Raw genomic sequence first — 24,676 nt, 5'->3', positions numbered from 1 at the left:
ATTAGGTGCTAGAACAACCCAATTACATTTCTGTAGCTTTTTGTATTCAATTTCATAAACAATTTTGCTCTTCGCTGGTTAATCAGTGAATGCCTTTTTCCAGTTTGAAAAGCACTTTTGAAATTATAATGCAATTAAATTGTGTGTGGATGTTCTGGCATAGCGAGTGTGAAAGCTGGGGGCCTGGCAGCCAGCCATGTTGTACCTTGACAGTAATGAGTTCCTGAGCTGGCAGCTTGCTGGTGTCATTCATAATATTGTCCACGCTGGGTTACTGTAAAACGCAGCCGCCTCGACTCCTTTCCAGCCAGGATCGCCAGGATCTGGGCGCCAGATCCTCTCCGTCCCTCTGCACAGGGCACAGTTCCTCGGCAGATCCACCACGTCAGCCAGCAGGACCCTGCTCGGCACTGGGCGAGCGAGATGTGGGCAAGCTCACGGTGAAGTTTTTTCGTGAAGTCGTAGAGCAGCTGCGTGCTTGCTTTGGGTTTTTTCTTCTTTTTTCTTTCTTTTCCTCGTGTGAACCTCTGTAGGACTGAAGGTGGGCAAGGGGAATGGAGGGGGTTAAGTGTTATTTTCCTGGGAAGCATAACTGGGGTGAGCAGGAAAGCATCTCAACGTCTTGTTCTTCTCAAAATCAGCGGTAGGTCTGCCCTTGGCCTCGTTGCCTCACCGCTCTTGGCACGGGGACGCGGTAGGTCCGAACAGTGTCCAACGAGGCAGGTTGTCCCCAGCTGAGCTCGCCCCACGCTCCCACGGGGACTCTGAAGCTGTTGCTCTTCTCACCAGCCCCAAAATCCCTAAGGGCTGGGGTGTTGTTTAAGCTCCTCTCTTCCCAGCCAAGGTGCCAGTGGCCCATGCAGCGTGTGAACGGTGTCCGGCACCGAGCGGCACCTCATCAGATGCTGACGGCCGACGGCTGCCCAAGGCCCGACGGCTCTTTGAGGCCCCCAGGCCACGAAGAACACTCCCTGCTATGTGCTTCTGCTGTGCCACGGCCTGGCTCTGCAGGCCTTTTAAGGTTGGAGTTTTTCAAAGCCCGCTTTTTTTTCTTTTGGGGGATTTGTCTTGTATTCAGCCTACTCGTGGTGAGCGGGAGCTAAATTCAGCCTCCTGGGAAGGGCGACCGAGTCTGCATGATCGCCACCTCCCGTGATTTACGGCTGAGCACCACAAGGGGAAAGGTAGAAAGCTGTGTTAAGAGAAAAAGAAATAATGTTAGAAATAATGACTTGCTTGGCAGGTTTTAACAAGTTCAGTAATGGTATTAGGTGCCCTTGGCTCAAGATAGTAACCTCCTCTTAAATGATCATTACCTGGCTAATAAAGACCTCAGAGCAGGTCATTACAGCTTAATTTAGACATAGCATCCTGTTTGGTTTGCGCAGCGTTGCCATCGTTCAAGTTGTTGAATCTGTTGCCTGAACGCCGTGGTTGGGAGTTGGGGTTTGCTTGGGTTTTTCCTCTCCCAGCAGCTTAACGAGGAATTGAGCGTTCACTGAGTCTTGATGGCCTCTCAGCTCGGCCGCCCGTGGCGTGGGGGTGTGCTTGGGCCGGGGAGAGGACGAGGGACGTCTCCAGCTCGTCCCTTCAGCTCTGCTTACAGCTCGTGGTTTTCATGAGTGTGGATTCAAGGGAGGGCAGGAAGAAGTGATGGGAACGGATGACCCCGTTCGGCAAAGCTCTTAAACATGGGTTTAATTTCACATCTTTTTCAAACCAGGGGGGTTTGAAGGCTGTGGGGCTTTGACCCGTTGACGTGTTGTTTCAGAGAAAATGTGGCTTTTAGAGTCTTTTAGGAAGTGCTCACCCAGGCGTCCCCTTCCCGTGGGGACCCTCCCCTGGCCATCCCAGGATGCGCCGGGCGTGCACGCGTTTCCACCCCTTCCCTTGGGAAGAGGAGCTGGTTTCAGAGCCGAGCGACCACAGCCAGGCAGGAGGGTGTGCGGGAGCGAGGGTCCAGCCTCGCGCCTTCCGCTCGCTCGTGGATGAGCCGTCAAGCTTCCCCAACCCCATTAGCAGCACATTTCAAATGCAAGTAATTACAATAACCAACCCCCACCCGTTATTAATATTTTGAAGACATCTCTTTGATAAGCCCGTCTTTTCAGCCAATTTCCTATTTCGACTGAAAGCAAAGCATCTTTCCTCCCAGTATTGTAAATCTGTTGTTAAAATGAAGAAAAGGAAATGGAAAAAAGGATCCCCCCAACTAGAAGACCGCCACACCAGGCTCGGTGCTGTGCCGCCTTTGTCAGCCCTGGATAGAATTATGCATCATGAATAAAAACTGCTGTCAACATGCATTGGTTTCAAAACATTAGAGCATATGGTATGTGATTATCTGTATTGTCAAATGCAATAAAGTGAATTTGGATATAATAAAAAATGTAATATTTTAGAAATTTAGTAATAAACTGTGGAAGAATTGACAGGCAGAGAGTATTTGACGCCTGTAGGCAAACAGATAAAGATGGCAGGACTTTGCGCTCGGCGGGCAATGGCTACTGCAGCTGCATTAGGCGCAGCTTTAATTTCTGACGGGGGAGCCTAACTGGGTTAGCCAGCTCCTGGGGAGCAGTGGCCTTCGTCCTCCCTTTGCTGCCGGGACCACTGGCCGCTGCTCCACTTGCCCTTGCCCTCTGCTGGGGGGGCTGGCAGGCAGCGGCAGGGGAGCGGGGCCACCACTGGCCCCCGCCGGTAGGTCCGCACCCTTTGGCTGCAGGAGAGGTGGCAAGTGGTGGCCGAGTGGTGGTGACGGTTCCCTTGGTTTTGCCTCCTGGCACGGTGAGGGGCTGCAGGGCACTCGTTTTGGGGACAGAAATCAGCATTTAGGTTTGTCACCGCCTCTGTGTGCTGCGTGTCTCGCTAACGAACAGGCAGAAGCACGAGGTTCCCATTCTGGTTGTGGACAGATTAATTGGATTTTACAACCATTTGGGGTTTTCTTCGTTGATTACAAAAAGAAATCTGTTAGCTTATGCCACGCTTCCCCCACCCAGCTGCACTCCCATCGTTTTTGTACCACCGACTCGTTAGGGAGCTGGGAAATCCGTACCTGAACTGAGAGGAGCAGTGAAAAGCTGTGAGGAGCAAGGGTGGGTCTGCTCCCCAGCGCTAGAGGAGCTGGAGTTAAATACTGACAAAAAAGCAAACGCTGCCCAAAGTAACTTTCTCCTTCAGTGTCTCATATTTCAGTCCGATGCTTTAATTCTCAAGCTGCTGACAAAAATGCGCCCGTTGAGATATGATGTCTGTAACGGAGAGAAGCTGAGTCGGGAACAAACTTTGGGGCCTCCTGCGTAGAAAATACAGATGCAGAAAATGCAGACGTAAGTGTATCACACGTACATGCAATTTTTCTTAGGTCACCGCTAATGCTTCTAAATGATCTGTGAATGCATTAATGGTTTCTGTTAATTAACAATATGATAAAACTGGCATTTAGTAAGTTGCTGTGTAGTGTGCGTTTCAGTCATTATGTACTCAGCGCTTTGGTTTGATTTCAGAACGTTAATAGAATCAAATTTTAATGAAGATTTGTTGTTATGAAAAATTTATTACGGAAAGTTCAGGTACCGCTTACATTAGCGCGGTCGGTGAGGGGCAGTGGGTTCCCCTTGTGCAGCCCGGCGTCCCGTGCGACCGCGAGGGCTTCGGCCTGGCAAGGAGAGGCAAGCGTGCCCCCCAGCCTGCAAATCTTGGGTCAAAATGGGTCATTTGAGAGGGGGACAAGTCCCTGTTACCCTTCATCCTCCCATCAGGGAAAATCAAACTAGTTTGGGTGGATTTTTGCCTGTTCAGAGGAGCAGGCCGCTACGTGGCACAGCAGCTGCTCATCCTAAGGGGCCTTTTATTTTTTTTTTTTTGAGCAATGCTACCTCTGCAAATGCCACGCAGTTGTGGGAGGACGGAGCAAGGAGCCTGAGCCTTGCAGCTTTCCAGAACAAAAGCAAAGGAGTTTCTTGCTGGTGCCCTTTATCCAGCTGCGCGGCTGACCTCAGCTCTTTGCTCTCCCGCCGCGCTGGTATTGAAACGCTAGCACCTTGTATGGAGGTTTTGATCTAAGGCAGTTGTCTGCTGATTTAATTTTGAGAATTTACTCTCATGTCATGGAGCATATATTGACACTTTAAACAGCAGTAATACCTGCCTGCGTCTGCCAGGAGAACCAACTATTTTCAGTACCCACCCAAGATGCACATAAACACTAAATGGATGTGCAGGCTAATCATCTGTCTTGATGAGCGTCATTCACAGAAGCACTGCTAGAGAGCACACTTTACAGTTAAATGAGGATGATATTTTCTATCCTAGCCCATAGGTGTTAACCTTCTCTTTCCCCTTCCCTCTCCTGCTGCATCCCTCTCCTGGTTAGCAGGAGGGTGAGGTGAGAGCTTGTTCTCCACGGAGCAGGAGGTGCCTTCGGGTGGTTCCTTCGCTGTGGTCATCGCTCTCCCAGCAAACCCCTCCTTGGAGGTAAGGAGGTGAAATCTGCTTCTCAGACTAAGGCTGTATTCTGTGAATCTGGAGAGAGTTACTTCTCTGGAAACCAAAACCTCTCCTTTTGTGTGTTTGCAGCACAGGAAATTGGAATAACAGGAAATAACAAGGTAGAATTGACAGCTTTTATCCTAGATAGACAATCTCGAGCTTTAACGAGCTGAGTTGCAGTGTGTCAGATGAAAACTTTGAGGAAGGGACTAGAAGGTGAGTGGGAAGAAACGTGGGGCCTGGACCACAAGGAAGATTTAAGTGATTTCTCCAAAGATACAACATAAGAAGGCGGCAAAGTCAGGGCTGAGTTTTCGAGTCCTGGCTGTTGGGTTCTGGTGCTAACGAATGATGTTTCCCAGAGGCAGGATTAAACCCACGGGTCCTGGCTCCCAGACTCTCAGGGTAATGACTTGAATTACCTTCGCAGACAGCAGGAAGTTAGAAACATCCGTGGTTCACTGTCTGAGCAATTAAAATGTCCCAGCCTCTCCGCTCGGTTCATTCTGTTTGTCTGTAAAGACAAGATGCGGTGACAGCGATTACAGGACTTGGTTTCATGTCCCCCTCTCCACCCCTCCCCTGCAGGTTTATTAATATTATTATTTTTAGTTTTATAAGGTGGCTTGGCAGTCTGGGATGCGCGGTAGCTTACTAAGTAACTTTTTCCCCTCTGATTACAAGGGATGTGTGAATAAAGTAGAATGGTATTGATTCACACCAATCTATGCATCGACTGTGTGGGAGCCACTTGCAATTCCCAGCAGCAGCAGAAAGCTTTGCAACAGGGAGAAATATGACCAGGCAAGTTGAGAAAATAAATTAAACTAGTGTCAACTTTTCTTGTTTCTTCCCTCATTATTAATGGATGGAATGGGGCTCATTTATCAAGAAGAGGAAAAATTAATTGACACGGGCTTTAACGTTATTATGCCTGGCTTGTCTGGTCGCATTTCTTCATTTTTAATTTTTCTTTACTTTTTGAAAAGCATTTTATTACAGTTTACAGGACCAGCTGCCAAAACTGTTGGTATAAACAAGAAAGCAGGTGCATAAATAATGCCACAGCAGGACCGGACCTTTCTCTGTTTCAGAGCTTAAGTAACTTAAATACGGGGAGAAGAGGCGAGGCATGAAGCAAACACAAATGAGCAGATCAGGTACGGAGACCTAACACAAAAGGGGAACGCAGCCTGAACTAATATTTCCTCATTACGATGCCGGGTGCTGCAGCGGGTGTCAGGCTGGATGTTCCCAGCCGTCGGCAGGGCCGTTGGTCAGGCTGGGGCCGGCGGGACCGCAGACCCCCGGGGCCGTGCTCCGCACTCGCACTGCGCCGGCCGGGTTGGGAGTTTGGAGCAGGACGGTGCCGCAAGAGCCCGTTACATGTGTAAGAGGAGACTGATCCTGCATTAACGAGAGCAGCAGCAGGCGACTGTCGGGTTATTCTTGCCTAGCAGCGGGAGTGAGATTTAAGCAGAGCCTGCATCGCTTATTGGTATGATGTGGACCATGTAAATCCCTTCCTTTCTCCTCTCTGTGCTCTTGTCTCCTGCCCTTGGTCTTTGGGATTATTGTGCAGGCACAAAAGAGCCTTGGTGATTACTTACTTCCCAGAACCCTTTAAGGAGCTCTCTGGTGCTCTGGTGTGCTATAAATGCAGTAAGAGCCAGTCCCAGCTGCTGAGACCCTACAGCCCAACCAGACAATACAGATACAGCTTGGGTGAAGTGCAGATGAGATGAAGTGACTTGTTCCTCATCATCAGGTGACCCCGAGACAGCCTGGGAGCTGAAACAGGCTTCTCTGGCTCTCCTCCCAGCACCTTCATCCACCCGAGCATCCCTCCTGGAGGCTGAAGAGCCTCTTCCCAGAGCAGCCTCGGGTGTGCGTGCCCCCGGTGCAGGTGGTTTTGGCTCACCGGGGACGGAGATGCCGGCAGCGCCAGCACCGCGCTGGCGGGGGGGGGTGGCAGGCACCCCGCTACACAGGGCTCCCGGTTTGCCCATCAGAGCCCTTCAGGGGCTGACCCCAGCATTAGCCTAGGTTTAACATTTCAGGCGCGGGATGCAATCACCTTGTTTTCCTTGTTTTAATGCGTGCATGGGCTTGAAAGAGCGAGACCTTTAACCCAATAAGCTGCTTTCGTGTAATTCTGCTGACGAGTGATGTCCTCTGTGTGTGCAAACGCAGCTGCACTATAGATCGCTGTACACACAGAGAAGGCCCAGGCTGTGGAAAAGTTGCTGCCAACTAGCAAAAGAAAGTAGATATATTTCGTAGCAATGGTGTCGTCATCTCAGCTATATTTTACTGAGGTTGACATAAAACCTCTCAAGTGACGACAAAGGTGTGAATTATAGTTGGTTCAAGTGTGAAAAAAGTAAAATGCAGAACACAGGAGCACTGACATTTGGTATCTTCAGTGTGGCTTCTTAATATTACTTATGGCTTCTACCGATTTTTTTAAATTATTTTAATCTTTTTATGGTTTCAGTCTCTTTCTCCAAACAATGTTTCTCTTTATTTGTGGAATACCATGGCAGAAAGTGCTGCAGCTGAGCTCTGCTTCGCTGCACGGAGCCGTCCACCCACAGGGCTGGGCAGCTGTCCTGGCTGAGCAAGGCTCTGGGTCCACGGAGGCTTCTTGGTGTAACGAAGGGGTGTCGGAGGATGCGCCCTGTGCCGTCGGACATCAGCGGCTGGGCTGGCATCTGCAAGCTCACTGGAAATGTTTCCAGTGAAACTTGGGGTTATTTGAATACTTGAGACTACCTTGCCTTGCGCTAAGAAGTGGATTTTGCCAGATCCCTCCCGTGTGAATAATACACTTGTACCTGTTTCCTAGTGAAAAAATCCCCTTTTGTGAGTCACTGTTAAAAAAGCATCATTCTGTCAGCCCGCCATCCCCAAAGGGACCTGGTCTGCAGGGGTGCGAGTGCCTTCTGCTTGCTTTATTTAAGCTGAAGACAGCTGCATCCTTTGGTAATTGACCCCAAATATTTTAGCTTCTAATTAGCAGAGGCAGAAAGTCCCAGCGAGTGAAATAAGTCACCTGCAGAAGTGGACTCGTGTTCCGTGCCCGTGACGCGTTACCGTAGGCAGGAGCGGGCCATGGGGGGTGCTGGCAGCGAGCTGTCCCCTCACTGAGCGGCGGGCAGCGAGGGCAGGCCGGAGGGGACACTGCTGCCAGCCCAGCCTTCATCGCCGTCCCTCCGAGACGTGGCATCTCCGTGTCTTTGCGGGCAGCGTGAGTGGAAGCTGCAAAGCTGCTGCGAGCGCGGCTGTGGGGATCACACAGGGTGTCCTGAGTGTCTCCACGTTGACGTACACCCGGGGAGGCAGGAAGGAAGGTGATTTGGGGGTGATGGGGTGAGAAATCCAGTCACTTCCCTAAAATTGCAGGCCCAAGGGAAAGCCTGGGCCCTCGTCGCAGGCGGGAGGGCTCGGCAAGGAGCTGAGCTGCTGCCGTGGGACGTGGAGCTCCCGGGGCCGCTCTCTTCCTCCAGAGCCCCTGGGCAGAGGTAGCCCCCGCCGGGCCACCGAGGGCTCGTTCAGGTCTTGCTGCTGGGCCTCCTTCCACAGTGACCGCAAAGCCGCTTTCCCGCCGCATCGCCCCCTCCGACGCCTTCCCTTGCCCAGGTTGCAGCCGGTAACGAGCCGGAGCCCCGCGCCCGTGCGGCCGCTGCCCTGTCCCCGGGCAGAGCGAACCCTCTCCCCTTCAGGCACGGGGGCTCGGGGAGATCCTCGGCATCGTTTCGGTGCCTGTCAGTGCCCATTAACCAGCCGATGAATAGAGTGAAATGACTCCTTTTCCTGAGCAGAGGCTAAAGGAGGGTGTTTTCACCTGAAGGTGGGGAATACATGTCTCAGCTTCCTTTAGTGATCGCGCTTGGCTCAGAGCCTCTCGTTTGGGGGCATCTGTTTGCCTCTTACTTTAGTTTTTCCCCTCTTCTTTGTCTTTTCTTTTACAGAAAAGATTATTCAAATGAATATTCAGTTTTATTCATTTGAATAAAAAACCCAACCGTTTGACTCTGTTAAATGCTTATCTCTTAAATAGAGCTTGTTAGCTTCCAATAATAGCTTCATTCAGAAGGATGCAGTATAATTTCATTTTAAAATGTGTGCTCCTTGACAACCGGAATCCTATTTATGTCACCATTTTAAACAGCCTTCTTTGTTTTGTGTTAATCTTTTTCATACACTTTCTGAGAACCAGTTTTTTGTTGATTCTTAGTACCTCTCAGAAGAAATAATTGTCTATTTAGTCCAGGAAGGTTTCTGAGAGTTTTGGTAATTTAAAAATGAGCGTGTATTCATTATGCTAACTAATAAGGCATGCATGCCGAAATATTTTTGTGTGTGTGCAATTATTAAAAGTTGGAATCTGATATTCAAAAAGTGAAACAAAAAAAGGACCCATTACCTGTCACTTTTATGAAGTTTTTAATTCTGGGGCATATGATCTCCTGGGGATTGTTCATTTAAGGAGCAATAGCATCTCTTGAATAGCATCCTATGGGTTTTAAGTGCGTGTATGCGTGCAGGTTAAAATCCTCTCACTGCTTCCCAGTCAGGTAAAAATCTTGATAATTGTAAAGGTAAAATATTGTGAGTGTTCAGGTACAGATCAAGTGCCCTGCCTGCGCTCTGGGCCTGAGCCTGCGAGCCCGGCACCTGCTGGAGCTGCCTGCCCTGCCTGTCTGCCAGCTCCAGAGAGGAAGGAATAGAAGATGCTGTTGGGTTTTCTTACAGACCCAGTCAGGTCTGTTTTTTCTTGCCAAGCCAGCCAGACTGGCCTGTGCGAAGCCGCGTAGATCTTTTAAAAAAACCTGCAAATGAGTGTTGACACCTATGGATTGTTATTTTATTCTTGTTATAAAATCTGTAAATGCAGAAAGCTGGGTGCCTATCTGATTTAATCAGACAAATAATTTCTTGATAAACCTGTGTTTAAGCCATATGGAGTGGGTTGAGAATGGGAAACTTGTTTCCGAGTCCAAATGTGTAATGACTGCAGTGGGCTTTCTGCGGTGTTATGCATATTAAGGCTAATCTCCTCTAAATTCCCTCTCTCCCCTCCATCCTGGCAGTGAGACCTGACAAAAGTTGAAAGAGAAATCCTCAACTGCAGTATTCGCTAATGAGTTAGTAATGATGAAGATGTTGCTGGTGCTCAAACAATTAATGACTTGTAGACCCGGGCTGGCCGTCTCATAGCGCTGGGCAAGGCTGGTCCCCGGCGGCACACTGCTCCCAGCTCCAGTAATTGCCCAGCACAGCGTGCTCCCGGATTCCTGGGATGCCGTATTCAGCCAGTTAACCACAAAAATTTTAGTTTTAACTACAGGTCTGTTTAAGGTAGATTTAAATGGAGTAATTTAGAAGGCAAATGAAAGACTCGAGTTAAGTAAAATACTTCAAGCTGCTGCATGCTTTAAGTGCGAAGTAAAATAGTGTTCTGAGCGCTGGGTTGGAGTCTGATGTGCTGTCAGATGATGTGTTATGCCTTGGAGGAGATCTAGAAACCATTTCTGGTGTTTTTTTTCCCCAGTAAGAGGGTCCAAATTGGGATGGGAGCATTCCTCATTGCTACACGTACAGTGCATTCCTGAACAAGCCGTCTGGGAGCTGCTCAGACCTCACCTTGAAACGCACTTCACAGCTTCAAATACCGTAGCCTGCAGAATGTGTCTTGTACCTGTAGGCTGCCAAAAACCCTGTATAGTTTTAGTATTTTCTGCTGTGCCCCTTCAAAGCAAATCTCGTTTGTGTCTAAAATGATGAAGTATTGCTTTGGGACCCCAGCACCTGCTGCTGGGCGCTTGCTGGGAGTGCTGGGTCTGGCAGGGGGAGCGGGTCGGGGTGACACCACCACGGCACTCCCCGCTGCTGGAGGGGGAGCAGGCCCAGTACTGGAGGGTGATAATTGAGTCATAGAATCACAGACTGGTTTGGGTCAGAAGGGACCTTACAGTCCATCCAGTCCCACCTGCCTGCCCTGGGCAGGGACACCTTCCACTAGCCCAGGTTGCCCAAAGCCCCGTCCAACCTGGCCTTGAACCCTTCCAGGGAGGGGGCAGCCACAGCTTCTCTGGGCAACCTGTGCCAGGGCCTCACCCCCCGCACAGGGAAGAATTTCTGCCTTAGATCTCATCTAAATCTGCCCTCTGTCAGTTTAAACCCATTCCCCCTCATCCTATTCCTACACCCCCAATCAAGAGTCCCTCCCCCCTTTCCTGTAGCCCCTTTCAGTCCTGGGAGGCCGCTCTAAGGTCTCCCCAGATCCTTCTCTCCTCCAGCTGAACCCCCTAACTCTCTCAGCCTGTCCTCACAGGGGGGTGCTCCAGCCCCCCGAGCATCTTCGTGGCCTCCTCTGGCCCTGCTCGAGCAGGTCCATGTCCTTCTGATGTTGGTGCCCCCAGAGCTGGACCCAGCACTGCAGGGGGGTCGAGCAGAGCAGAGCGGAGGGGAAGAATCCCCTCCCTCGACCTGTTCATGGCTGAACAGAGGATGTTCACTGGGCAAAACTATTCACCAACAATAACGCCGGGCAGCGCTGGTTTCTCCCCTCTCTTCCGTCCCCCCAGCCAGGGGCAGAGGCTGGTGCTGGGGGTGCCCCAGCTCCGGCTCGTTTGGCCCAGAGCCTGCTGCGATGAAGCCATCAGGGGCCATGTCACCAGCGTTGAGTCCAGCAGTTTTCAATGCAGTTTGGGGGATGAACTTCATCCTGTTGTTACATTTTTAAGATTTCATTAGCTTAATTGGTGTCGATGTTGACTCATCAAGCCTTTGCCAGAAATGTAGCACATTAGATTGTTTTTCGTTCATTAGCTTGATTTTTATTTGTTTTTTAAGGAAGGAGCAGGGAACATGACTGTGTATAGCTGTGGGGGGCTGCCAGATTTCTTTAGTGCGGCCCCAGCAGAGCAAACCCAGTGTACAGCTACAGGCAGGCAGCAGGCATCAAACGACCCCAAACCAGCCCAAATCCACGGCTCCTTTGAAGCGGCAGCAGAGAAGAGAGGAATGATTAGATCAGAGGCCTTAACCGTAATGGTTTCTCGGAGGCCTCAGGATGTCCTGATGAGGTATTAGAGGAAGTAATTCAGGAAGAAAGGGACAAATAAGCACCTCCGGAGCCCGGCTGACCCGCGGGGCCGGCTGCATCCGCGCGGGACGGGGCTGCGGTGGCTGCGCCGCCGGCCCTGGCACGCAGCAGCGGGGACGTTCGGTGTTTGCTCAGGGTGAATGGAAACACAAAGCGCTTCTCTGCCTGTTTGGGGAAGCACTGGTATATTTTTCCTCACCAGAGGTAAATGAGGAATCGTCTTCTGCCTTCATGGATTTTTTTTTCGGGGGCGGGGGGGGGGGGGGGTGTCGTGTAATGAGTCAGCTCTAATGGAGAAGTCCCGTGGAATTAAGCAAGAGATAAAATCAATATGGTTCCATAGAAATATAATTGGGTTTTCTAGAGATTGCTCTTAAAAACCTATAAGGTGTAAAGAAAATATGGCCTTATTGTGGTTTCTGAGCCATCATGTAACTGGGGTGTAACTATCCATTAAATTCTGCAGGATGGATCAAAAAATCCATAAGGAGGTTTTAATTCTCCATTAAATCCTATGGAAGAGCTGGAACAGAACCATATTAATTTTCCCCAAGACAATGATTCTTCCCTCCATTAGTCCGTAATAGGTTCAGCAACAGCTCCATAGACAGCAGGTGTATTTACACGTGCATGTTTTTATGAAAGTTTTCCAAAGTCCCAAAGGCTAAGTAATGCTTTATTAAAGTGAAACTGTTCAGCTTAACTAATATTTTCCTTTCCCCCTCCCCTTTTTGTTTCTTTATTAAATAGGATTTGGCTTCGTAACTTTTGAAAATGAAGACGTGGTGGAAAAAGTCTGTGAAATTCATTTCCACGAAATCAATAATAAAATGGTAAGTTGTTTTTGCTCTGCAGCACGTGTCGGTGGCAGCAAGCTCTCGCCCCTTGTCACAGATGTCTGCCGGGCCTGGGTGGTGGCCCTTTGGGCCACCCTTCTCCGAGAGGTTAATTGAGTGCTGGGCGGGGGTGTCAGGGTCACGGGATGCTGAGGAGAAGCCCTCCTTCTCCCGTGCTGCTCTTGGGAAGAGCCGTGGCAGCTGCTAAACGCCTGCGTTGGGGGTTTTCAGAAGGGACTTGGGCTGGAGTAACCGTTCCAGACCGTGGGCTCCCAAAATAGCCGTTCTGGTCAAGCTCCTGGCTCCTGAGGTTGGTGCTGGACCGTGGCCCCTGGGTAGTCGGGGCTCTCTGCCATCGAGCCGCAATCACTTCCCACCCAGGCCCAACCCAGGAGCCAGACCGGGGTGAAGTTTCTCTGAAATGACAGTCAGGTCTCAGGTCGCGGGTTGCCCTGTCAGTAAAGCCACTGAGCCAGACAAAAAAGGGCATTTATATTTCAATTGATGCAGTAACTTTGATATTTTCAGCTAAAATATTCTTTTTCCCTTTGTCAAAACATCCTTTGCTTCTCAAATGTGTATTCAGATATGCATTGTATATTGGTCTGATATGTGTTCACAGACTTTAAATTCAATAATAGAGCTTTTAGTGTGGATAAGATCAAAGCAATCTCCTTGGCATATGCTGGAGGCCTGATTCAATATTTGACTTGCTAATTTTTCCCAGGGCACTGAAATAATATTCCTCATATTGTTCCCCACTGCAATATGCATCCGAAATAAAAGTAAGGGTCCCCTTGGCAAAGTGCGTGGTGGGATGGCCGGGCAGGGCCGGGGCAGTTCCCCTTGCCCTGCGGGAAGCCTCTCACTCTGTCTCGGATGCGTTCCTGGGCTTTCCCACTGCCCTGTCCAAGCATCTCGCTGCTTCCCCAGCTGCCTCCTGCTCCCGGGAGCTGCCTGCCACCAGCGATACCTCCCCTGAGATACGTGTGGGTTGTGGGGGAGGCCCGTTCCCCTCGACATAACGTACCAAATGCTCATTAATCTGCCTTAAAACAAACCAAAAAGGACTAACCCCAACTGCTCCCACCCCTGCATCCAGTCGAGAGACCCAGCAACAAATTAGAAATGCTTGGAGTATGAATTTAGGTAAGATTGTCAGTTGGGAGGGAGGAGCTGCAGTGCCACACTCCAGGATTTTCGTACCACTTCACGGCAGGTGGGTGCGTGCCGTGTCGTACTCCCCAGGTTTAGTTATTTCACACAACAGGTTTTTCTCTGGAGCGAGGCTCAGCCTTCGCCCGGCACAGCCCGGTGTCACGCTGGTGCGGTGCTGGGTGTAGGCTGGAAGGAGCAGCAGGTTGCTGGTGTGTCCCAGCAAAACCAGCGCCAGCGGCGGGGCAGAGCGCGCTGTTTGACGCTTCGCAGCAGGATCCGCGCTCGGGCGCTGTGCAGATCTCACCCGGCTGTCGGCAGCCCCCTCCGAGGGGAGGAGCGGTGGGAGAGCTGTTGGGAGGATTTCTTCCCAGATGAAAGGCTGCACGGGAAGGTAACAGCAGTGCGGGGAACGTGGAGGATGGGACAGGGTGAAAACACTCAAGAACATCACAAAGAGCAGAAGAAACAGTGTAGGCTGTTGGTGTTTAGTTGTCGCGGATAATTAAAGGATATTCTTCCCGGCTCTCTGTGCCGGCTGGGTGCACGATCCAGGTGCCACGATGCTTCGAGCGTTCTCTTCTTGTCACTTCTTCTACAGCGCTAATTTTAAAAGCAGCCCACGAGGGAGGAGATGAGACATGATCCTGTCTTGGGACTGACTCATCGTATTGCTGATGTGTCTGCAGATTAATTACCAAACCCGTGCAAGGCCCCGAGAGCTTGCGCACGCGTGTGCGACGGGGAGCTGCTGCAGCTGGCGGGAGGTGACACGCCGCTGGGCTGGCGGGGGGTCAGAGGGAGCTGCAGATGTACTTTCCGCAGCGCCCTCGGAGACTGACCGCTCCTGCTTCCTTTTTAACATGCCCCCCTCTAGCGTTGAGCTGCGAAGGGGACGGGCTCCCGCAGCCCCAGCTCCAGGCAATGGGGTTGCAGCCGCTGTGTGAGCTGGGGCAGGGACCCCATCCCCGTCCCCGTGCCCATCCCCATCCCCAGCTGCGGCTCCGCGGGCACCCGCTCGCCCTGAGCTCTCTGTTCCTCATCTCCTGACTGCTTTCATTTCCCAAAACGCAGGGGCAAGCAAAGGGTAGCGGGGCTGTTGTTGTTCACGAGCCTATTTCTAGCCTCCCGTCTCCCTGGCAGGCTATTTTTAGCCCGCCCATTCTGCTTCTGTTGCCATCCGTAAAGCTTAGAATGTCAAATGTAATATTAAACGAGCAGTGTGAAAGTGAAAAGAAAATGCCAGTGAGGTATTTAATAAATGAAACTTGGAATTTACGTGGGAGGCCAGAGATGCTCTCCAAACGTTGCAGGGGGGAGGAGGAACAAATAAAACCCAAACAAGCAATCCCCAGAATATTGTTCCTTCGACACGAGCAGGCTGCTTTGCAAAGAGAAACCTGGTTTTCTAAGAGGGTGCAAAAGTAGCTGAAAAAGAAACTTGATGGAGTAATTTATGTTCCTTTAGATCCCCCTGTGATAGAGTCGTTCACATCACAGGTACGACGGGACAGGCGCCGGCGAGGGGTGCGATGAGCCGAGCCTGGCCCAGGCGCTTTTTGCTGAAGTCAGGATCTCAAGTCAGGCCCCGGAGCAGCTGACAAAAACGTTAGGCTGTTTTAAAACCAGCTTTGGCGCTGCGTAGCACCTGTGGCTGTTTCTCATGGTGGGATTTTGTGGGTTTTGTGGGGTTTTTTAATGTATCAGCACTCTTCAGGCTTCTCCCCGGACTGGCAGCCTTCGCTGTGCGGTGACATTTTAGATATGTATATCACACACCGCGTGCCTTTGGGTTTTCATCCAAAATCTTTGTAGTCTAAGACACTTCCATCTAAAGACTAAAGGAAAGACTAAACTGGGCACCACCTGCAGAAGGCAGGAGGGAGCACAAGGCCGCTGGGGTCTGAGGTCCCTGCAGTAACCGGGAGCAGAGGAAACACGACGTGCAACCAACAAACCACCTCCGACCTCGCACAGACATTTTGGGAAGCTGCTGGGTCCTTTGACAGCTGGACGCCGTGGAAGGCAGAGAACAGCCTCCAGAGGTGGTGTTGGGGCTCGTGTGTCATTCTGCTGCCTCTCCAGTTGGTGTCTTACTGGTGGTGGCAACGGGTTTGCCGGCTGCGCTGGGGGGGACGCGTGGAGCATAGTGCAGGGGAGGTGCATGTCGTGCTGCTTGGCTGTTTGCAGGCACGACCCTGGGCTGCAGGCGTTGGGGGTGGTGGAGGTAACTGGTTCTGGAGCATTTGGGGAGGCTGGTTCTGGAGCAGATGTCTTCGGGGAGGCTTGGCCAAGTGACCCTGCCACCTCTGTGTACAAAGCATCTGTGTCAGGGAGTGGCTGTGGGGCTGAAAATAAGACGTGGCATTGGCTTACCCAGAGGGGCTGTCAAGGAGCAAAGGGGAAAGTTAGAGATGGAAGATTTGCTTGTGGGCATGTGCTTCATCTGGGTCCAAAAATCACCCTTCTCCCTTGTGAGCAAATTGCTTCAGTGCTGTCAGCGTGTCCTGATGCTTTTGTCCCAAATCTGCAAAGCACACAAGCTCATCGCCCCTCGGCACTCCCTCACCCCTCCCAGCCCTCCGTGGGAGCATTAACCCTCGTTTCACACTCAAAGCAAATAACCAGAGAGTTAAGAAACAACCTCCAGTGGCCAGAAATTAAATGTGGCAGCTCCAGTTCAAGGACCCTCCTGAAATCCCTGGGAAACTCTTTTGGAGTTGGGGTTGTCCTTTGACACAACTGTAGGACCTACCGAAAGCCAACTGTCATCGGGAATGGGCACCGAGGCTGAAAGTGCCTGTCTGGGGGGGTCTGGTTGGCAACAGGTCACAGGAAGGTGTTGCTGCTCGTTGTTTCCTGCTGTCGGATCACTACCAGCCCGTAGGTTGTTGTGGGAGAGCGTTTTCGGGCACCGCTGTGAACTGCCGTGCCAAGAGGCCGACGGTCGTGGTGACGGGTTCTCTGCAGGGGGTCTCGCGGCAGTGGTGGTGCTCGGGAGAGGCTGAAGCTGCGGCAGCTTTGGAAGCCCCATCAGTCAGCCAAAGGACCCTGCAGAGCGCGGGCGGGTTGGGCACATTCCTACAGCGTTGTCCTCAGCATGCTTTAAAGGATGGGGCTGTGAGCTCTCCGGTGACGCCGCCCTTGCCAGGTTCTCCAAGGGTAGCTGGGTCCTCCCACCCGCACCAGACAAGAAGGAGCTGCCCAACGCTGGGTGTTATCGGGTGTTTGGGGACAAATTGAATTGATGAATCTCAAGAAACTCTGGCAGACTCCTCTGCTCACCCGTAGCTGCCGACTTCTTTACGGTCTGAGGACGTGACGTCCCGTTGTTCCCGCTCCACCTTTGTCAGTGATCGAACGTGGTTTTTTAAATATGTTTATAACCTTTCTTCTGTTGCCTGGTGTAGCCCTGCCTTTGCGGCAGGACTGGGGGAATACAGATTTCTCTGTTAGAGGAGCGATAGTTTTGGCTTGCCAAGGCATGAACGGCGTGGCGTCCCCGAGGCAATCGAATCGCAACTAACTGTGAATCACACGTTGCTGGCAAGACAAAGTTGCCTTGTCTTTGGGTGGTAAAATGGTTTTTTGTGCATTGTGAATATGTGCGCATTCTGCTTTCCTCAAAATAGCCCTGGTTTCCCTGGAAAGCTCTTAGCCAGAGGGTTTTTTGAGACATCCTGGTGCTGAGAGCTGACAGCCTGTTTTGTTGCTCTGGGTATAAGAGGCTTTTCACTCCCCATCTCAGCCGTCCTGGGTTCTAGTGGCTTTGACTGCTCGGCTTGACCCAAGAGTACCCCAGTGTAACGTTAATTCTTCAAACTAGACTAAACAAAAATAGTGAAATTTAGTTTCCTTGCCTCTTTTTTTTTTTCAGCCTTAGAGTTAAAACTTTCTTTGTTAGGCTGCTGAAAGTGAAGCACATCCCTCATACAGGGGAGGTGGAAAAAATCTGGAAATTATTAAGATGTACAGAAATGCTGAACTGAAAGTTTGTGTGAGATCCAAATTTATGTACAAAGTACCCGCATCGGGCGGGCTCTTGGGGGTGATTCGGTACAGAGCTGAGCACCGACTCGTAAATCCAGATGCGTTCCCTCTCGGAGAAGCCCCCCTGCCCGTCCTGCTTTGCCGGCATGTGTGTGACGTCCCTGCTGCCTCCAGGGCTTGACCCTCACAGTAACCGTGGCTGCGGGATGGTTATGGCCATCTCCATCCCATTCCCCATGAAGGAGAGGGCTGGCTTCTTGCAGAAAAGCAGCCTGGCCTCTTTTTTTTCTGCTTTTGCTGCCTGTGTTGGTGAAGAGGCACCATCCAAGCCCGTCGCTGGTCTGCTAATGTGGTGCTTCACCTCCTGTTGCTGCATTTTCCCCATTTGCCGATGGGGTGGTGCGTGGCAGCTTCTGCAGAGCACCTCAAGGCCTGACGTGGCTGAACGGGGAGTGTAAAAATCCACCCGAGGCCGGGGTCACACAGTCCCTTCCCGAGGCATGGCAGAGCGGGGCCAGGGCTCCTGGTCCTGTGTCGTCCCTCCCAGGGGGAAGAGTCTCTGCTGGATAGAGGAGGATATTTTTGCCCTTGATATGGGGTATATTTGTTTACAAAGGCTTAGGAATTATTTTTCTTTCCTACTGGTGACTTTTTCTTCCGCTTTAAATCCCAGTTAAAACTTCCTTGCAGCTCGCTGCCATTCCCTTTATATCCTCGTGTGCTGTGAAAATCATAAATTACACTAGTCTTTCAGAGAGCAGCGGTAGGCTGTTTTGTGGTTGCAAAAGCTAATTACTGGGTTATTGTTTCTAACGGTGCTAATCCAAACTTCATTTTCCTGTTAATTGTCCATTGAGCCAGGCTAGATTGTTTTTATCATCCTGACTGTTCGCAGCGCAAGCGGCCGCGAGGTGTAACCAATGCCACCGTGACATTTGGAGTGGAGGCGAACCCGAAAAATGTGGTGGCGAAATGAAATGACACACTTCTGGTGCTCACACCCCGTCACTGGGCTGGAGAAATTAGATTGGCAGACTGCCGTTTGATGCCCCTCTGATTAAAAATAAGCAAAGGACAGTTGGAGAGGGGATTGCAGAGCTCTTGTGCTGGCGGGCGGGGAGGGAGGCTGGTGCTGGTGCTCGGCGTTGTGAGCTCGCCGTGTCCCCGGGCTCTCCGGGGAGGTTGATGGAGATGGGGGGGTCGCAGCAGGCTGATGGCTTTGGGCTGTGGGGCTTTCCAGGGACACCCAGGTTTTGGGGGAGCGCACAGCCCAGTTAGGCTGAAACCCCCCCATCAAGGCTCATCAAGGATTCATTGATGGGAAGTTTTCTGCTTCCTTTTCTCTCTCTTTTTGTCTTAATATCAGGGCCCGGGAACCCCGTGGGGCACCGTGGGGCTCTCCATCGCGCACTCAGGAGCGTGGCTGCACCATCCCACGCCTGCACATGTGCGCGGGAGGGTGTTTGTGGGTGTGTGAGGGACGGGGCGGGGGGTGGAGGGTGGTGGCCCTGGCTGGAGGACACACCGGCCCTCGCCGCAGCTCTCCATGGGATGTGTCTCTCCCGGAGGACTTGCTGCCCTGACAGCACTGAAGAGGAGACTGAGGGAGTCGCTGGCCCTGTTGGGGCTGTGCCCGAGTTTCAGGGTGTCTGGAGAGCGGGTCTCTGCAACACCGTGTCCGGGCTGTGCACACACATGTCCCCGCTCCAGCCATCCCTGGGCTCTCTCTGCCCTTCTCCTGCTGCCTCCTGCACAGACTCAAACGCTTCTTGGCAGAAAAGTAGCAAAAGTTGAACTCCAGAAGAATTTCGCTCCAAATTCCACTGGGTTGGGGCAGCTTGTTTGCAAGAAATGCGTGTTTTGACAGCGTTGGCAGCGTCTGAGCATTGTAGCTTTGGGAAGTGTTGCAAGCAAGCAAAGTAAATACGGTCTGTGGAGGTTTGCAGCCGAAAGGGGAGGAGTAGGTGGTTTTGTTTAAAATACTCCCATTACAGTCAGTTAACCTTTATGTTACCTAAATGAAAATTGTATAAACCTGAAATTTGCGCTGATCGGGTTGCCTAGGAACAGGCGGTTGGTTTTCATAAGACAATGAACACGCAGTCACTGATCGGGCTATTAGGCACCGAGGTGTTTAGCCGCGGTATCCTACTTTGCCAGGGGTAGTCGGGCGCGGGGCGCGGGGCGCACGCCCGCCTTCGCCTGGTGGTGCGAGGGGTGGAGGCGATGCTGGAGACACGACCCTGCTCAGAGCTGACCCTCCTCGATGTCCACGACCAGCAGCCCCGTTGCCCAGCCCCTGCCCGCAGGCTGCTGGTGGTGCCATGGCCGGGCCGAGGGCACCGGGGCCACCGTGTCTGCCGGGAGCACGGGCCCGGCCTGCGGCACTCCTGTGCTGGACTGGCCAGGCAAGGGCTGGGGGGTCTGCAGATGTGCAAAGAGGACGAGGAACTGGTCGAGTAGCAAAGTTAGAGGCATATAGCTCAAACCTCTACATTCAGCCTGAGACCTTTACTCTTAGACCAGCAATTCGCATCGTGCAGACCGTACAGGTGGGGCAGACAGCGGCTCAGCTCGGGGGTCCCCCGCACCCCGCGCAGGGCTGCGCTGTGTCTCTGCACATTGTCCTTTTGCTCAGAGCACGGACTAAGATGTAGAGTCATAGAAAAGGGTTGGGAGAACTCTGGTGAGCTCCAAATCGACTCGGAGGGCCAGTGCCGAGGGGAGCCCGCGCGGGGGCAGTCAAGTCAGCAGTGCCGGAGCTAGAAAATGTGGAAAAGTGCTTTATTTCTCTCTTTTCCTACCCAAAAAGAGGCTGGGGACTAGCACCCGGCGGTGAGGCTGGGGGTCCTGGACGTCCTGCCACCAGCTGGGCTGGGTCACCACCTCTCACAGGGTGTTGGCAGAGACTTGCGGTGGGGTTCAAGTGGCATTAAGCAACTTCAGAAGGCAGCAGGAGTAACTGGAAGTGAAAGAATGCAGATCGTTTATTAATAGGGTTTACAGAAATTTTCTGCTGGGTAGAAATATTGATTCTTTATTCCTATTTTAAAAGGAGCTTTTTGTAATGATCACCGAGAGTCATTTTCTGTTATCGATTGCAATAGAGCTGTGCTGGAGACCTCCCTCCATTCATTCCACGCCCGCGAGTACCATTGCGAGGGAACGCAGCACAGGTTTTCCTTTCAGGAACACGGCAACTTCTTAAATCAGCATTTCTGTCACCTTTCCAGTGGGGTTTTGCTGTGTGTGTTTAAAGAGACATACATGTTTGCTCTTTTAAATCCGTTTACGCTATTCTTAAAGTTCACCTTTGAGGGGGAGGCGGTGTGGGGAGGCAAGTGCTAAAAATAAAACTCCCCCCCTTAAGTAGATCAGTTCTGCATTTGACATTTACATGGAATTCATTTGCATCTCATTTGTACATGTTTCTGCTCAATAGGTAGAATGTAAGAAAGCACAACCTAAAGAAGTGATGTTTCCACCAGGGACGAGAGGAAGGGCACGTGGATTACCGTATACCATGGACGCTTTTATGCTAGGGATGGGAATGTTGGGTAAGTGCCGGAGCCACCACACATCTCCTGGAGCCAGCGGCTCCCGTGTCTCCCTCATTTCTGAACGCTTAAGCTGTAGGGGTGAGCAAATCCCTGCACCTGTGTGGGTGCGAGTCTGAAACTTTAACAAGGGTGGAGTGGGGAAAATAATCCTGTCTGTGGTAAATGATTAACTCCCCCCCAACACACCCCTTCCTGGAATATAAAAATTTGCATTTAAATGGATGTTTTAAATAGCCTGTTTTACTCTTACTCGCAAAAAATAGAATGATGAAAGATGCTGTGTGTTCATTCTGACTAAAAATGATCTCTCCCCTTTTTTAGAGGAATTGAGTCACACATTATTCCCCTTCTTTTAAAGGTATCTTTGACAGTTCAGCATAGATAATTGAAAATCTTGCCGGTTCTTAAATGGCATGCAAGATGGAGAAAGCAGGGAGATGCGTAACAGTATAGGTCACAACAATAATTACAAGTTTCAAGGAGATGGAATGGTATTTTAGTCCAGAGTATTGTGTCCAGAAAATACTAATTAAATGGGATAAATGATATTTAATGGCAAAATTCTATTTGTGCATGAGGTCTATTTAGTTATAATTGGTTCTCATTTGTTTCTGCCTAGATAGTTCTTCTTTCTATGTAACGTGACAACCTCTTGATACTCTGTCCTCAGATTTACTAAGCCAAAATGCTGCTAGTCCATTACCAATGTATTTTTGTAAAAACCCATACATTCTCAACTTTCTGCTCCCTTTGTATCCCTGGACTTCCCCTCAGTTGTCACCTCCTGTGTCCATAAAGCGTGCATGGCCGAGAGGGCATCTCGAGGTGTCCCCCGGGCTAGAGTACCTGGTATGTGGCCTCTCTGGGATGCTTTAAATTTTCTGTCCTGGGTTTAGATGCTCCCAGAAACTGAGCACAAAAACCAGTGTGAAAGCTGGTGCTGGGCTGTCCCGAGCTCTGCCAGGCAGGGCCATGTGCTGTCTGAGATGCCGGAGGGCCCCAGGGCGGCGGGAATGGGTGTTGGGTCAGAGGACTCGGTTCCTACGAGTATCAGGCTGTTGCACTGAGATGTCTGACTTCAGGCACTGCTTGATTTGAGAGGGAAAACTTCCCTGCCATGTTTGCTTTATCTCTGAATTAATAGTACTTCTGTTCGTGCGGCTGGAACAATCCATTTCTGGGATGTGTAATGCGGTTATTTCAGCTGATCATCTATTTTTCTGTCCCCACACTCCACCACCACCCTGCCCCATAGTGTTTGGAAATTACATTTTATGGTTAAAATATTTATCTTGTTCTAGTCAGTCTGTGATTTCGTTACTTGTATATTCCCAGCGTGCTTGAGCATGTGTACTTTATTTCTGTTGTTTCTTTTCTGCTTGCGGTGCCTGAGGTTTGGGGTGGTGGAGGTGGTGCCTCCCTCCTTCTCCTGGCTGCTGGAGGAGAGAGCCCAGCTCACCCTGCGTAGGCAAAAAGACCCAGGGAAGCATCTCTCTCCTGCTCACCACGGGCAGAATTACCTCAACCCTTCTCCTCGCAGCCGGGCAAGGAGCGAACGGAGCCGGGATCCACCCCAGTGACCTGGAGGGACAATTCAGCCTTCAGGTGTAGTGTGAATCGTTCCCACCGGGGCTGCTTCTCTGTAAAAAGATGGTTTCAAGCCGTAAGAAGTTAAGGGAAGAAGCCCTCGGCGAGCGGATCTGCTTCTGCACAGAACAAGGGCCACAGGCGCCTGTTGGCAAATCCCCGTCCGGCGGCGGTGGGGTGGGTCGGTTGCCCCGACCGGCTCTGCTCCGGCCGCTCTCACAACGTGCTCTGATTAGATTTCAAATCAGGGTGACTTGCTCAGAATTAATGATTGATTCATCTTGAAGGCCAGATGCTTCATTATCTGCTCTAGATGTTTTTTTCATCTTCCAAGTTCCTGCTTCCTACAGTGGCACCGCGTTAAATAATTAAGTGCTAAACAAGGAAATTGCAACACATGAGAGTGAAGCTGTCTGTCTGGCCGTTATAAATCCCCGTTTTCAAAGGCTGCCTGGAAGTGTTGGCTTCAAGGCTGGGAAGGGGGTCGATGGGCAGCAGCTCAGCAGGGAGCCCAAACCTCTACTTCCCAAACCCCAGCAGCTGCTCACTCGTGATGGGGCCCCGTCCCCTCAGGGAGAGGGGCTTAATTAACCCATCAAACGACGAGGCGCACAGAGTAACGTGCCGCCGGAGGCAGCGTCTGCAGTAGCCGAGCGTTTTGCTGAGATCCCAGGAGGCCCGTGTCAGCCCTACCCCGTTCCTTCTTTCAGATGCCTGGCTGAACTGAAACAGAGCGGTTGGGGCTGCTTTTGAAGGAATTTTATACCTGTTTCCAGAAGTCCTTGTTCAAGGTCACCTTCTCCAGATGCCGTTCATGGGCAGAGGAGGGAATCGGAGGAACGAACGCACAAGACAACCCAAAGGAAAGAGTGAGGAGCGACTCCCTCCAAAGCTATTAAGGAAGTTGGTCTTTTTCATTAATCACAGCCTCCCCGAGGAGCCTGCAGCAGCCGGGGTCTAAAGGTGCATAGGCAGCCGCTTCTGTGCTGATTTGGTTGATTGGAACAAAATTAAAGTGTTCTTCCGAAAGGATTTTTTGACTCCGAGAGTGTGGGCAGGCTGAGCCTTTTGCCAGGATTGCTTCTGGGCTGTCTGGGGCTCGGTCTGCTGATGGGACACGCTCAGGCTCGGGGGAGATCAGGAACATTAATTAGTCACTCTGCATAAAGAGCGGACCAGAGTGGTTCCAGTTCTGGTGCTCTCTCCCTCCCCGGCAGCCCACCCGGCGGGAAGAGCTGCTCCCCTGCCCCGTGGGTGCTCGTGAGCGGGCACCGTGTCCCCCCTCGCAGCCGTCGCACACGTCTGCAGCGGCGTGGGAGCGGTTGGGTGGCCGAGAAGCTTTGTCACGCACCCAGGAGCTTCCCCTCCATCACCCAGTCCTGGCGGGCAAACCAGGAGCCCCGTCACCCGAGGGCGAGTGGGTGTCACCGCCTTGTCCCAGGGTACTCGGGTCTGTACCTGAAAACTTGGAAAAGAAAGAGAAAAAAGAAGAATGCAACTGAGGAGCAACTTGGGGCACCTGGGACGTGGCTGGTCCCAGCGGGAGGTAGCGGCTGCGCGGCTTGATGTGAGCTGGGGGCCCGCAGCGCTCACGTCTTCTGGCGATGGTGTTTAATAGTCAAGTTGGGCTCTTTGTAACCTGCAAACCTGTCCTCCAGAGACAGGAGTGCTCGGCCCACACGGCTTACACCCCCAGACTGCTGAAATGCTGCCTGATAAGAGCACCGGGCTTCAGAAGGTCTCTGACAGGCCGCTCCTGTCCCCGCGCGAGGCAGAGCCGGGCTCTGCATTCCTGCACACGTTCAGTCTAGGTGGGCTGAACTCATGCATGAAAGAAGCTTGTGCCCTTCAAAGAAAGTCATTCCTTTTTTCCATCAGGCTCTGTTTAATAGAGTAGCAGCTGCCTCTGAGGCAGGATCCGGGAAGGGGAGCCCTTCGTC

The 24,676-nt window shown here is 51.6% G+C and overlaps 1 protein-coding gene across 26 annotated transcripts in view; it reads left to right on the top strand.

Annotated features, from left to right (window-relative positions):
• MSI2 (musashi RNA binding protein 2) overlaps positions 1 to 24,676 on the top strand; it is a 255,628-nt gene that overhangs the window by 184,109 nt on the left and 46,843 nt on the right. For all 26 annotated transcript variants that reach the window (XR_012625799.1, XR_012625797.1, XR_012625798.1 and 23 more), the window contains exons 8-9: positions 12,359 to 12,441; positions 21,032 to 21,146. Coding sequence is in view for 21 of the 26 variants with exons in the window: in XM_074845694.1 (XP_074701795.1) it covers positions 12,359 to 12,441; positions 21,032 to 21,146 (198 nt within the window). In the remaining 5 variants the exon portion in view is untranslated. The remainder of the gene's footprint in view (positions 1 to 12,358; positions 12,442 to 21,031; positions 21,147 to 24,676) is intronic.

The sequence above is a fragment of the Strix aluco genome, chromosome 19 (genome assembly GCF_031877795.1).
Source record: "Strix aluco isolate bStrAlu1 chromosome 19, bStrAlu1.hap1, whole genome shotgun sequence".
Lineage (NCBI taxonomy): Eukaryota > Metazoa > Chordata > Aves > Strigiformes > Strigidae > Strix > Strix aluco.
Note: the sequence above shows the minus strand (reverse complement) of the source record. Positions and strands in the feature narration are given on the sequence as shown.